Source organism: Chenopodium quinoa, unplaced genomic scaffold, assembly GCF_001683475.1.
Source record: "Chenopodium quinoa cultivar QQ74 unplaced genomic scaffold, ASM168347v1, whole genome shotgun sequence".
In the NCBI taxonomy this organism is placed as follows: Eukaryota; Viridiplantae; Streptophyta; class Magnoliopsida; order Caryophyllales; family Amaranthaceae; genus Chenopodium; species Chenopodium quinoa.
Window position 1 is genome coordinate 3,054,374 of NW_018744662.1, and position 15,407 is coordinate 3,069,780.

At 37.2% G+C, this 15,407-nt stretch overlaps 1 protein-coding gene across 1 annotated transcript; it reads right to left on the reverse strand.

The window, feature by feature from the left end:
* Positions 1-9,149: 9,149 nt before the first annotated feature.
* On the reverse strand, positions 9,150-13,564 carry LOC110701821 (protein FAR1-RELATED SEQUENCE 5-like). Its single transcript, XM_021879443.1, has 3 exons — positions 13,419-13,564; positions 9,454-10,670; positions 9,150-9,355 (listed from the first exon to the last, which is right to left on the reverse strand). The coding sequence occupies exons 1-3, from the start codon at positions 13,562-13,564 to the stop codon at positions 9,150-9,152; spliced, it is 1,569 nt and encodes a 522-aa protein (XP_021735135.1).
* Positions 13,565-15,407: the final 1,843 nt, after the last annotated feature.

The window sequence follows — 15,407 nt, forward strand, 5'->3', positions numbered from 1 at the left end:
CATTAGCCTCAATTGGTTACTATTCCCAAGCCTAGCTTGGGGGAGCGATTTTGTAGTTCGTGACTTTTAATTGGTTAAATTCTTGATTTGTGGTGCTTTAAGGGAGATTATTGGAGGAGTTTGAAATTTCTTGTAAAGCTTGAAAAAAAATGAAAAAAAAGAAGAAAGAATTAAAAAAAAAAAAAAAAAAAAAAAAAAGAGAAAAAGGTGAAAGAAGGAAAGGAAGAAGAAACTAAATCACTTTGGTGTTTAGTGGCCTCTTACTTGATTTTCATTGTGTTTTGGGAAGATTAGATGCTATGTGGGGTTATTCTGGCATGCATTTGGTCGTGTCGTTGTTTTGGATTGTTGTTGCTCTCCTAATTGGCTTATCTCTCATATTTCCAAAAATATATCATCCTACCTCTCACCTTAGCCCCATTACAAGCTTTATAAAGACCTTTTGATCTTCATGCATGAGTTATGATCGAGTAGACCGAGTCTTTAGTCAAAGTTAAGGAGTATTTGTTGCATTCCGAGTCGACATGGTATAGGTTGAGTGTACGCTATTACTATAACCCGAAGCTGGTTGGAGCGCCTCTCGTGCTCGACTTCAGCATATCTGCAGGAACTCGGTAAAGGCTAGCTTAAAGGGAGACTGTTTGTGGCCTAGATCGGTAAGTTGATTGCAGGACTATGAGTGCCACGTGGTTCTATATGTATCCGAGCCAGATTTCTTTCTCAATAACTTTGGTTTGATTGTTTGCTCGAGCGTTGAGTCAGTCTTATTCTGGTTCCTTTGAAGTCACGTTTGTCTTGTTTCTCTATCTTGAGTCTAGTGTTGCTTGGGGACAAGCAACGGTTTAGCTTGGGGGAATTTGATGAACCATATTTGTATAGGATTTTTAGGCACATTCTATTTTCATTTCTTAGTCATTTTAGCTCATTTAGTCGCTTTTAGGGTCACTTTTGCATAAGTTGTCACATTGTACTCTATTACGCTCCATTTGTGTTTTTTTTTAATATTTCAAGTGATTTCATGGTCATTTGGATGCTTTCGGAGCACTTAGAGTTGTATCGGTTGATAATCAAATGGGTCGTATCGTAGACGAGGTGTTTTGCATTGATGTTCGGAAATGGCTAGCGTCGATTCTCGAAGCCTTTAGTTTGGTTTATAGATCGATGAGGTTGATTTGGTATTTTCACGGCTTGGAGCTAGCGAGTTGAGTTGATTCGGAGCTAAGAACTTCAAGCGTCGCAAGATTTTGGGCTACGAGGCATCTAGCGCAGGCAAGCAAGGCCTTGCGGTCAAGCAAGCCATGGTGCCAGATCCATCGCCCAGCCATCGGGCGCTGGTCGTAGCGTGCAACAACTATGATATTGCTTCCTAAAGCAATGGAAAGCCATCGGGCCCTGGATCTAGCGTGGAAACATCACTCGTCAAGCCATCGCCCAGCCATCGGGCAATGGTCGCAGCATCGACAATTCGTCGTAGCAACACTCGACAACCATTGCCCAGCCATCGGGCGATGGTCGAAGCATCGTCAAGGCAGCGTTGTAGCATCACTCACTAGCCATCACCCAACCATTGGGCGTTGGTTTATGCGTGCACAGCAGGTTATCGGAGGCATCATCCTCCCATCGCAAGCACTTATCGACTGTGTTTCGATTTGTCGTCTCTACTCGACTAATCATATGACGACTTATGTAATAATTATTTTCTGATTTTTTTTCTTATTTACTTTTAGCTAGGATTAAAAAAAACTATAAATACTCAAGGAGATTTATTTTCTCCTGGTGCTTTTATTATTTCATACGTTCGTTTTAGTTTCTCTCTAGCCCTACTTTCTCTTGGGCAACTCCATGGATTTCTCCATGGATTTTTCTTAGTTTCTTAGTTTAATTCATTGAGGTATTTTTATTTCTATCTCTCTTATTTATTTATTTCTTTCAATTTTGTTTTATTTCTTATATTTAGTTTTTATTCTTTTTTCCATGTTTGAGTAGTATATTTTCCTAGGGTTTGGGAATCCATGTTTATGCTATGAATATTGATTGATGTTATCAATAATTTAATTAATCTTTGATGTCTCTAATTGATAGTATTTTTATTTTAATCTTACAACCTGATTAATTGTTTTATTAAATCTTGCTAATATGAGTTTGAATCAAAAGATCGTACTTTTAGAGGCTTAACTACAATTAGCAATTCTGATTATGTTAGCGAGCGACCGTACTGCATATATTGAATTGATCGAGAACGTTAAGACTAGGGATGGCAGTAGATCTGGACCCGACCCGGATCCGTGGATCCAGATCCGCGAAAACGAATCTGGGTCTTCAAATTTGGACCCATCGGATCTGGGCTCTGTTGAAAAAAACGAATTTGGATCCAAGTCTGGCCCGTAGACCCGAATCCAGATCCGTTTACCCGTTTTTTAATTTTCCTAAAAAAAAACTAAAATTCTTTGTTTCTTTATTAAAAATGTTGATGATGTTAATAGTGATAAAAATTAGCCCTTTCAAGAGATGAAATTTGGATGCTAATTTCGGATACATCATCGTTATTTTTTCACTTTCTCATTATTTATAATTTTTATTTCAAAATATAAAGTATAAGTGTATAAGTTGGTTACTTTGTGTTTTTAGATTAGTTGTATAACTTTAATTTAGGTTGAACTTAAATTAATAACCTCTGACAGAAGTTTGAAATGCATTTTTTGATCTTAACATTACATTTAATGCAAAAAATTAGGCAAAATATATTGGACCCATGTCCGTTGCACCCGTCGGATCTGGATCGGGATCTCCATTTTCCAGACCCGACGGATCCGGGTCGGATCTGGATCCGGGTCTCCATTTTCCAGACCCGACGGATCCGGGTCGGATCTGGATCCTTGATACAAAAACGGATCTGGATCCGGGTCCATCTAGACGCGGTCCAGATCCGACCCGTTGTCATTTCTAGTTACGACCCGACCATAGGCTTAGCAATTGCTCTAGATAATTGACTGATTAAATTATTGATGATGCCTTAATTGACTTTGAACTATAAACATGGTGAGCCACAACCCTAGGCCTTTTTATTTGTTATTCTTATTTTTATTAGTTTAACTAGTTAAATTCCCATGCAATGCACGGATTTTAATAACTTATATAGCGAATTACAACATTAATTTAACAATTATATTCTGAAAAAAGAAAAGAATTATTGTAAAATATCTACAATAATAAATATTTCGTTTGAGTGCGTATGGCAAAAATGTAATCGCTAAAATGGAAAGTAAATATTATAGGCTATAAATATTTTTCATAAGGCCGGAAAGATAAAAAGAGTGGAGGGAAAATTTTTAACCAGTGAATGACATGTGTCATCACTGGTTTCGCTTTTAGTATTAAGTTATTGATACCTTTACTCAGTTCTCAAATCCGTGACATTGTTTAGTTTAACCATACCTTGAAAGCTAAATTGAATAGCCATCCCCCTATGGATTCGACCCTACTTACCCTTACTATAATGTTAGGAGGTTTTGGAAGGAATTTATCTTTGGCAGGTGTACGACAACCTATCTGAACCATCAAAATTAATTTTCAATACCCCATGAGGGGGGGAGACTATTTAACTTGAATGGAGTGAGCACGTTTAGGGTCTGTAGTAGGGTATGTGTCAAAGTGTAGGGAATCAATCTGAGTTCTAGATTTCCATTCCTGAAAGGATTTAAAAGCTCTAATATAGATAGACATTACAGAGAATGGTATCTGTTTAAAAATAAGGCTATTTATCGATTTCCAAATGCTCCAAAGGAGAATAATTACCCTAGGAATTGATCGATCCAAATTCTCCCGTAAAGTATGAAGGAAATCAATGACGTTAGTAAACGTATAAACTTTACCAGTCCATTTTTTGATTAAATCATTATTCCAAATAATTTGGGTAGTAGGACATGACAAAAATGGTCTTGCTTATCCGGTTGCTGATTACATAAAGGGCTATTACGAGGAATATCAATATTCCTATAAACTAGATCATCTCTTGTGGGTAAACCGTTAAGTAGTATGTGCCAAAGAAATGTTTTTAGTTTCGGGGGGATATCCATATTCCAAACCCATTTAAATTCCCATTTCGAACTATTTAGAGGAATTTTATGAGCTAACCATGTAGCAGTTTTAATGGAAAATTGACCATCATTTCATAAACCCCAACAAGGTTCATCAAGGCTTGTAATAGAGGGAATTGGTATACTGACAGGCTCAAGTCGTATCACCTTATCAAAGTTAATCCTAAAGTCCACTAACTAAGATAGATAGGGAAGTAGGGTCGAATCCACAGGGAGAAAGCTATTCTACTAATGTCGATTAAAAGGATCTAGACTATGTAAAAGGGCCTTGAATTGAGATTCTAACACTTAAGAATAATTAAACGAATAACGCGAATGAAATCAGATAATAAAAAGCCTAGGACATAGGTTCACAATGAACGAATATCAGTAATTAAACAAGTATCACGTAAATATGAATATGGTCGTACTATCTAGGTCAATACGTTCTCTCGAATCAATTATCTCCCTTAGAACATCATCCCTAATAATGGCTCAAAATTCGTGAAAATGTGATAATAACACCCCGTTATTTTTGTTGGAACCCAATATATGGGTATTAATCTTAATTTAGAAAAAAAAATTCTGAAAAAATATTTTTATTATGGTGAAAAAAGGGGAAAATAGGGTAAAAAAAAGGGGGAAAATAGGAAAAATATGGGAAAAATCCCAAAAAAAATAGGAAAACCTTGGGAAAATATGGTGATGTATATTTCACACTTTGGGAGCATTTTGGGGTCTCTTGGGGTCCCGGGGTGCTCGTTTTCACACTTCGGGGCTTGTTATGACTTGAGCATGGGACGAAGTGATGGTGGAAGGGTGATGGTGCATGAGTTGTTTGTTTTGGTGATGAGGAGCATTGTTTATAAAATTGTGTTGTTAAAATTTATTTTTTTTCATAAAATTTTATATTTATTTATATTTAAATGCGAAAAATAGGGAAAAATTAAGGGGAAAAGGGAAATGGTTAGGAAAAATAAGTGGAGTAATGTTCCATCAAAAATGATTATTCTTGGCAACCATGATATGAGGTTACAAAAGAACCTGTTTCATATCACTCACAAAGGAAGGCTTCACTCCAAACAACCCATGTATCAACCAACAATTGTGGGTTAGGTGTGTGTAATAACATCACTATTCCCAAACAACCCATGTATCAACCAACATTTGATGAAGGATTCCCAACACCTTAATGGGACCCCGGGATGCCTAGTTGGTGATTGGAACCATCTCTTGCAACTTTCGGCCTACCATTACATCACACTTTCTAAATATCCATAGAATGGAACCAAACTTATTCTCGGGAATTTATAGACCTATTGGTAGGCCTGTTATGGTTCGAAACTAACTTTTATGACCTCAGGGGACACCCCCCACACCCACTTCAGTTTTGGAAAATTATCCCGAAACTGGTCAAAAAGCGTGGATTAAATTCAGAGAATTTTCAACTTTTCCGAACCTAGAAAGAAAAGAGGACGAGGTGCTTCCCATGGACCCCACGAGACCCTAGGAGGCCACTTGGGTGGTTGGAACCATCCACTTTGCCTCTTACCCATCAATTTCACCGGTTACAAACACGCATCCCTTCCTTGAATCAAGGCCACCACTGGCCTTTATATGATCGACTAATGGACGTATATGGTTCCAAATAAACTTTTATGACCTCGGGATGCATCCCCCGCCATCACTTGAGTTTTTGACACCGGGTTCGCCTTCAAATTAGCCTTCGGAGAACATTTTCGAACTCGAAAATGTTAGGCATTGAGGTTGTTCCCATGCTTCCCTAGGGACCCTGGGATGCCTATTTGGTGCCTGGAACCATCTAATTCATGACATGGCCATCACTTTGCACCCCTCAAAATCATGTCTTAATTTGCATACTTTGGCTTTTGCCTTGTGCCTTGTGCCTTGCCTTGTGCCTTGGCTCATGCCTAAGGCAATCCAAACACTACCCTCAATTCCCATATATATTTGATTTTTAAATGATGAGGTGTTTCTATGCCTTGTGCTTTGGCCTTGGCCTTGTGCTTGTGCCTTATGCCTTATGCCTTATGCTTGTAACTCAGGCCTTGTGCTTTGGCCTTCTTGTCAATCTTTCATACTCAGTAATTTTAGCACCTAAGGCACAACACTACCCTCGTTTAGCCAAATATAGGTGTTTTTAGGGATTAGAGGGGAGGGACGAATCGAAGCGACATAAGGCTGAATCTCAGTGGATCATGGCAGCAAGGCCACTCTGCCACTTACAATACCCTGTCGTGTATTTAAGTCGTCTGCAAAGGATTCAACCCGCTGCTAGGTAGGAATTGTACTTCAAGGCGGCCCTAGCAGCGCATCCACCGCGATGGCTTAGCCTACGACACGTGCCCTTGGGGGCCGAAGCCCCTACTGTAGGACGAAAATCGGGCGGCAGGCGCATGCGTCGCTTCTGGCCCGGATTCTGACTTAGAGGTGAGCAATCATAATCCAGCACATGGTAGCTTCGCGCCACTAGCTTTTCAACCAAGCGCAATGACTAATTGTGTGAATCAACGGTTCCTCTCGTACTAGGTTAAATTACCATTGCGACACTGCCATCAGTAAGGTAAAACTGACCTGTCTCACGATGGTCTAAACCCATCTCACGTTCCCTATTGGTGGGTGAACAATCCAACACTTGGTGAATTTTGCTTCACAATGATAGGAAGAGCCGACGTCGAAGGATCAAAAAGCGACGTCGCTATGAACGCTTGGCTGCCACAAGCTAGTTATCCCTGTGGTAACTTTTCTGGCACCTCTAGCTTTAAATTCAAAAGGTCTAAAGGATCGTTAGGCCACGCTTTCACGGTTCGTATTCGTACTGAAAATCAGAATCAAACGAGCTTTTACCCTTCTGTTCCACACAAGATTTCTATTCTATTTGAGCTCATCTTAGTACACCTGCAAAGGTATACCTCCGCGTGCGGCCCAAAACATCTAAGGGCATCACAGAACTGTTATTGCCTCAAACTTCCGTGGCCTAAATGGCCATAGTCCCTCTAAGAAGCTAGTTGCAAAGGTATACCTCTGCATAGCTAGTTAGCAGGCTGAGGTCTCGTTCGTTAACAGAATTAACTAGAAAAATCGTTCCACCAACTAAGAGAGGCCATGCACCACCACCCATAGAATCAAGAAAGAGCTCTCAGTCTGTCAATCCTTACTATGTTTGGACCTGGTAAGTTTCCCCGTGTTGAGAAAAATTAAGCCGCAGGCTTCACTCCTTGTGGTGCCCTTCCGTCAATTCCTTTAAGTTTCATCCTTTTGACCATACTCCCCCCGGAACCCAAAAACTTTGATTTCTCATAAGTTGTCGGCAGCGTCCTAAAAGTAACATCCACCGATCCCTGGTTGGCATCGTTTATGTTTGAGACTAGGACGGTATCTGATCGTCTTCGAGCCCCCAACTTTCGTTCTTGATTAATGAAAACATCCTTGGCAAATGCTTTTGCAGTTGTTCGTCTTTCATAAATCCAAGAATTTCATCTCTGACTATGAATTACGAATGCCTCCGACTTTCCCTATTAATCATTACTCCGATCCCGAAGGCCAACAAAATAGGACAGGAATCCTATAATGTTATCCCATGCTAATATATACAGAGCGTAGGCTTGCTTTGAGCACTCTAATTTTTTTAAGGTAACAGTGTTGGAGGCACGACCCGGCCAATTAAGGCTAGGAGCGCATCGCCGGCGAAAGAGGCGAGACGACCGGTGCACACAAAAGGCGGACCGGTCGTACCACCCCAAGGTCCAACTACGAGCTTTTTAACTGCAACAACTTAAATATACGCTATTGGAGCTGGAATTACCGCGGCTGCTGGCACCAGACTTGCCCTCCAATGGATCATGTTAGATTAAAAGCAAATACATTTAAAATTAATTTCATAATTCTAATTTTCTCACAAATGTTCAAAGTTAGTGAATGTACATTACAAACTACCTAACTAATGCATCCCACATGTCCCTTCTCAATTGATATGCTTGATCCCATCCATTGACACTATCCTCGTGGTGTTCCATCCACTAACCGGCAATCGGCGGGAGTGGTGAATCAGGTATAAGGTCAAGACGGATGAAATGTGATCCACCAACTATAGCAATCACAAACTCTCGAGTCGGTGACCGAACCCCGTAGCGTGCCCTCAACGGTAAGACTGTGATGCATGGGTAGTAGCAAGTTGGTACTAGGCCTACTCCGAGACAAATCACCCTTGTGTTGAACCACGTAGCAATAGGAAATAAATCTTTAATTGTAACCATCCAATGTCGCTCCCCGACGGCCCCACCATCCCATCGAATACGCTTTACGTTCATACAAAGTCGCCCAAGCCCGTAAATCCGTTCGTACAAATCAGGATGACCAGCGATCTCGTTCGCTATTGTTTCCCGAGCGTCAAACCACTGATTTTGATCGCCAAAGAAGAAGTCGGCGACACAACGAAAGCCACAGTTCCCATCAACAATGACATCCTTCCAAGATGAAATGTACGGCAACATTGGGGTTGGAAGCAAGTTCAAATACCTGCATTGACTAATGTCACTTGGATCTACAACACAAAATGAAAAGATAAATTATTAGTAAAGCTACAAGTATTAAGTTTACATATTTTAAAACCACATATAGAATTTTAGTATTACCTGGTTCTGGGTCACCACCACATTGAGTGTGTTGACGGTTCACATGCTCGAAATAGCTACGATCACGCCTGGTGTCATTTCTCTTCGGTCGACCACGAGTGTTAAGGTTGATATGTGGTTCTTCAAGGTGTGAATGATCTGGATGTAGCTCCTCTTCAATGATTCGCGTTACATTTCGACGTACGGCCGGGTCACTTTCCATGACGTCATCGATTAGGGACCGAAAATGTGCAGCCTCCTCAGTCGAATCATTTACCACTTCAGGAATGTTAACACCATCACCAATAACCAGTGTCTTCTAGAAAGAATGAATTTGGCTGCTATACAATCCTGTTTGTGCAACTAACGAATCATGTATCTGGCAAGCACATGGAAGACCATGGGTCACACGCATAGCACATCCACACCATTCATGGACCTAGTAACTCAAATCCCGCATCCTTTTCATCTCGTTATGCAGAATTTTCAAGCAATGTTGAGACACTTTTCCATTTATACGTGACAGTGGCAACTGTCTGTACATCTGACCAATTTTAGACCTTGATGCCTCCAAGTCATTATGAATTTGTATGATGCGATTACCGATATGACAATGGACTCGGGCCCATACGGTATCCAAAGCACCTGCCAATGATTCTAATTAGTAAATTCTAATACAATTACAATTAATACAATTTCAATTACGTAACAACGAGAACAACTAATAAAATAATACAACTAACCTGTGGATGATTCAAACCAAGTTTTCACTGCTGAATGTTGGCTCTCAACTCTGCAGTTAGTGGTGTTACCAAAGTGAAGAACCTGGTTCGTCCAAAATTTCACAAATTTCTCCTTATGACAAAGCCATGTTCTCTGAACATACTGAATCACTGCCGGATATTTTCCACACCTCACTTGCATGGCATCTATAGCACGATCATACTCCGCCTGTGTTGTTGCATTCACGATTTTGAACCATCTCCCAGCTCTAAAACTGACACCAACCTTCTTGTTTCCGAACATCTTCGTCACCTTAGCCTCCACATCTCCGTTGATGTGCCACAGACAGAGTAAATGTGACGTCCCTGGAAAGACTTCTCTCAAAGCCGCACATAGCCCAAGATCACGGTCTGAGATAAATACAGATGGCTCTTTATCAAACCCAATCAACTCCCTTAATCTCTGCAGCACCCACCGATAGCTAGCCGTGCACTCGCCGCGCATGAAAACATATCCAACTAGAAAATTCTGGTTTGTCGGTGTCACGCCTACTATCTCAAAGAAAGGCATGTTATATCGATTGGTCTTGTAAGTAGAATCCATACCTATGACATGTGGGTATGTGCGGAGTATGTTGACCATGATCGGGTGCACCATAAATTCATGTTGCAAAACGTTGTTATCATCGTTCGTGACCCAGTAAATGTATTTACTCTCTCTCGCCAGATGAAGAAATTGCTGAACAACTCCTCTTCCTTCGGACATCTCCATCCTGAAGTCATTTCGGCAATTGTAAATGTGTCGGATGTTTGGATGATCATCAGGAAATTGCTCGGCAATAGTGGACATGATGTTACGGGGAGCAACCTTGGACTTTGTCATGTCCCGCACAACCTGTTTTGCACCCGGACTCAATCCGCTCACTTTACGGTGACCCTCTGGGTACACAATCATTGGGTGGTTATGTGTCCCGGTGTGATCATTTTTCGCAATGATCTTCCAACTGTCGGTGCTGACATCATAATATATCTTGATGTAGAATGGACAACCATTAGCTTTGGTTTTGGTGTCCTTCCGTATCGCGTTCTCCAAATCTCTCGGCTTGCTCCTTCGTGACCAATCACATCGCAAATACCGATACGGCCGACCATCTCTGGTTTTGTTATAAGACGATTTCACCAATATAAATCCCAATTTTATGGAAACACCATCAGCCCATGTAACTGCATCGTCAAATCTAGGAAAAAAACGTATCGGTGACAAAATTCCCACTATAATTCACGTCGTCACCGCCTTCCTCAGATTCCATATCCTATACAAATTAAACAAAACATAGTTTATGTCAAAATAATAATAATAAAAACAATAATAATAATTATAATAATTATAATTATAATAATAAAAATAATAACAATACTAATAATAATAATAATAATAATAATAATAATAATAATAATAATAACAACAAATACAAAACAATAACAATATTAATAATAATAATAATAATAATAATAATAATAATAATAATAATAATAATAATAATAATAACAATATTAATGATAATTATAACAACAACTACAAAACAATTTATAAGACCATAACATTAATTACTAAATAATAATAATAATAATAATAATAATAATAATAATAATAACAATAATAATATTATTATTATTAAAATTATTATTAAAATTATATTTCTACTAATTAATAATAACAATATCAACAACAACAACAATAAAAATAACAACAACAACAATAATAATAATAATAATATCAACTACAACAACAACAATAATATCAACAACAACAACAACAACTACTACGATGATGATGATGATGATGATGATGATGATGATGATGATGATGATGATGATGATGATGATGATGATGATGATGATGATGATGATGATAATAATAATAATAATAATAATAATAATAATAATATTTTCAATAATAATAATAATAATAATAATATAAATAATAATAATAATGTAACAAAAAATAATCATATTACTAATAATCATATTAATACAAAAAAATTACATTAATTATCAAATACTAAATCACAACAATAATCACAAGACCACGAAAAAAAAACATAAAAAAAAAAACAAACTTAATTAACATAAAAAAAAAATAAACGTACTTAACATTTAAAAAAAAAAATATGAACAGGGACATCCGCCTAAAATTTCCGGATGTCCCTTGGTACATCCGCCTAAAATTTCCGGATGTACCATGGAACATCCGGATTTTTCAGGCGGATCCCTACTTCCGCTTGAAATTTCCGGATGTTCCATGGTACATCCGGAAATTTTAGGCGGATGTACCTAGGACATCCGGAAATTTTAGGCGGATGTCCTAATTGCCGAAAATAAAAAAATAAAAAAAAAACTTACAGAATGATCCGACGCATTCTCCGGCGTACGTATGTTCCACTCGCCGTCCATGACCCAAGACCCGTCGGAAAATTTCACGATTTTTTAAAATATAAAATTTAGGTGGTCGTGGGGATCGATTTGGTTGCAAGGTCGTGGGGACCGATTTTGGGAGGCTCAGGATAGCAAGGTCGTAAAGTGAAGGGACCGTTTCATGTAATGTGTCCAAATGGGGAACAAGGTCCTTTTTATAACACAAATTGCATAAAGGGCATAGTTGTCCATTCAAGTCAAAAAGGGAGCGTTACCTGGTAAAATGGGTGCGACAAATAGCAGTTGAGTTAATAATTTCGTTTCTTGTATGGGGGTGTTGGTTAGAGTGCTCTTCCTAAAAGATATCTTCATCATATCAGGCCAATCTTTCCTTTATGGCCTTCCTGAACCATTCCTTTATTTTGTATTGTGTGAATGTATTCTCAAATAAAACTTCTTGTCTACTTGTGTGATAACATATACTCCATGTCTCCATATATGGTAATGACAATCTTTATATGTGAGAATCAATTCAATGAGGCATGTTCACCTCATATACATGGATGGTTTGATGCTCTTAGAATAAAAATCAAGAGAAACGTTGCAATTTAAAAAAAGGGGGGAGATATTTAATATTTTAATAGAGTATAATTCATATTGCATTTAAGTATTGTATCCTATAACTTTTACTTTTTTGGAGTCATTGGTGCTATTTGTTTATAGTCAATTGTAATTTTACAAAATTTTATAAGCTAATCATGATGATTGAATTCGTGTCCAAATTTTAAACTTCCTAATATACCCTTGCAATAGTGTCAAATTTGTTATTCCAGAAAATTATCTTGACAAATATCTTTCAAATTTTCCAAACATTTTTCGAATCTATAAATTATAGCTATGCATATAAAATTTCACTCATTGCATGCATATACTCTAATACGTAGTATCCCTAGTATGTAAACTCAAGGTTGATCTTACAAAAAAGTGGTTGTAAATTTGGCTTGCTATGAATTATTTAAGTTAGAGAATCATATATATATTGGATCTTCTAGATCGACAATGAATCTCTAGATCAATAATTTTTTCTAATTTTGATAAAATTAAGGTCAACATTGTGAAGCCATGAGGCATTCCATATTTGTATGCTCTTTTTCCAAAAGAAACCAAGTGACAAGTGAACGCACCTACCGTCCACTTAACATAATTTAACGTTACTTCATTATCTATATTATCTTCTTGTACAACAACATTTGCTTAACTCCACCATTTCCAATAATCAATGGAACTCATACCCAAAGAGGTGAAACTAGAGTTCCCAGGTCTCATCCGAGTCTTCAAAGACGACTCAGTTGAGCGACTCTTTGGCTCACCCCATGTCCCTCCTACACCCCAAGACCCCGAAACCGGGGTCTCGTCAAAAGACATCATAATCTCAACTACCACAAACCTCTCAGGTAGGCTCTACCTTCCCAACAAACTTATCACCAACAATGATCAAAACCACCGTTACATGAACATCCTTGCCTCCCAAGCTCAAGTCTTAATAGTCTAAGTCGAGTATAGACTCGCACCTGAACACCCTCTTCCAGCAGCCTATGAAGACTGCTGGACTGCCCTCAACTTGACTGCCTCGCTCTCGGACCCTTGGTTGGCTAACCACGGGGACCTCGAGGCGATCTTCATTGGGGGCAACAGTGCAGGAGGAAACATCGTCCATAACATAGTCATGAGGGTTTGTAATAATCCCCCGTATTTTTTAATATTTTATAAATTAAATTTTATTTTATTTATAATATTTATTTGTTTTTTTTAGAAATTTAATTTTAAAAGTTTCAAATTATTAATTTGGGTCAAAAAAAAAATTATTTTAGCACAAATTATTTTACGAACCTATATCCTACCATCCATGATCATAAACACTAAGCCTAACCCATTTGTTTATTTAATTGGCCCATTATTTTCATCAAGCCTAATTCTACCCTACAATTCTCTCCTATAAATACCCCATAAATCCCCAAAAATTTCCCACACAAAAAGGTTAGTCTTATTTTCTCCTTTGTCTTATTAATTTGTGTAATTATAATTATTGTTTTATGGGTTTTGATTTTATTGTTTAAAATTAATTTAATTAGTTTCAAATTGTATTTTGATGATTAAACATTATAATTTCAGATTTTATAAATGTCATAATTTTCAGATTTTGTAAATTTTATAACCTAGGGTTTTTAATTATTGAAAATCATGATTTTAGGGTTTTTATGAACAATTGATTTAGGGCTTTTATAGTAATGATGTTTTGAAATTTTGGTGATTATAACTAATGATTAGTTTAACTTAATTCCATATTATTTTGAACACGTAAATTCGTGTTTTAATTTTTAGATTTCCGCTCGTTAATATTAATCCAGTTTTAATCCCGATCAGGTTCTGAACTCATCCGATTTTGATAAAAAAAAAAAAATGGTGTTTTCCATGTGGAAACAACGTTTTAAGAAAGACTCATTACCTATGGTAGTGAGCACCACCCTCTCGTGGCTAAATTCAGCCTCTAAATATGATTTTCGGACAGTTTTTGATTTTTAACGAAGTTTTTTTATGCTTAAAATTTTATCCTTGAGTGTGATTAATAAAATTAATTATGTTTAAAGTTAATTAAGCATAAATATATGTTTTTATAGAATTTTTAAGAGGTTTTTCATCATATTATATTGTTGGAAATTACTTGGGTTAGTAATATTAATTGTTGGTTGTTTTTTTAGGAAGTGATTATTTCCTAGGAGACTTTTAATTGAGTATAAAAGTGATGTGTTGATAAAGTTTTGAAGGGTATTTAATTAATCTAAAGTGCTGGAAATAGTTTCTAAGTACTACTTTTAATGTTTTATAAAGAGGGTTTAATCACCCATTAAAAAGGAAGATTATTAGGGGTTTTTAAATAATTTTCAGATTTTTATTAAACTTTAAACTTGCTGTAATTTCATGTATAAGAGTATATTTTAAGGTTTTTATGAAGAAAATTTAAAGAACTATATATAAGCCTTTAATTTTAACTATAGGGAAGGTTTTAAAGTGTTGTTTAATTGAATTTTGAAGGTTTTTAAGTAAGTTAGTATTGCTGTAAATTTAATTGCTTGGGTATTTATTAAATTATTGTTGTTTTGTTTAGGGGAGGACTTTATGGAAGGTGATTTCTGGTTAGTAAAGTGGCATACCAACTCGTATATTCAAGGTACGTACGAGTTACGAAACCTTGCCTTTAGTAGCATGTTTAGGGATGTATCGAGAACTTAGTATCACGTATAGAGAAGACTGGGCTTAATTATTTGGTTATACATTGTGATTTCCGTATGTGGTGCACTATTCTACTTTGCAAGAATTATTTATGCATTAATTTTGCAAGATACACTTAGAGGAAAAGGTATGTGATTTGGTGGAATGATTTATTTATTACTCATTCATGATTATTGAAATAGAATGAGTAAAGGAAGAATTCAAGTCTTATGAGATGAGGTTAAGGTTTTGGGGGTGCCTTATGCACTCAAGGTGTTTATACACCGAGG

Bases quoted from the DNA above. Each gene is read 5' to 3' on its own strand.
- LOC110701821 (XM_021879443.1), bottom strand. From the start codon at position 13,564: ATGGACGATGTTTCCTCCTGCACTGTTGCCCCCAATGAAGATCGCCTC. The intron at 10,671-13,418 runs GTGCGAGTCTAT...TTTTTTTCCTAG, and splicing joins TGCTGGAAGAGGGTGTTCAG to ATTTGACGATGCAGTTACAT. The intron at 9,356-9,453 runs GTTAGTTGTATT...AATCATTGGCAG, and splicing joins TTGGTTTGAATCATCCACAG to GTGCTTTGGATACCGTATGG.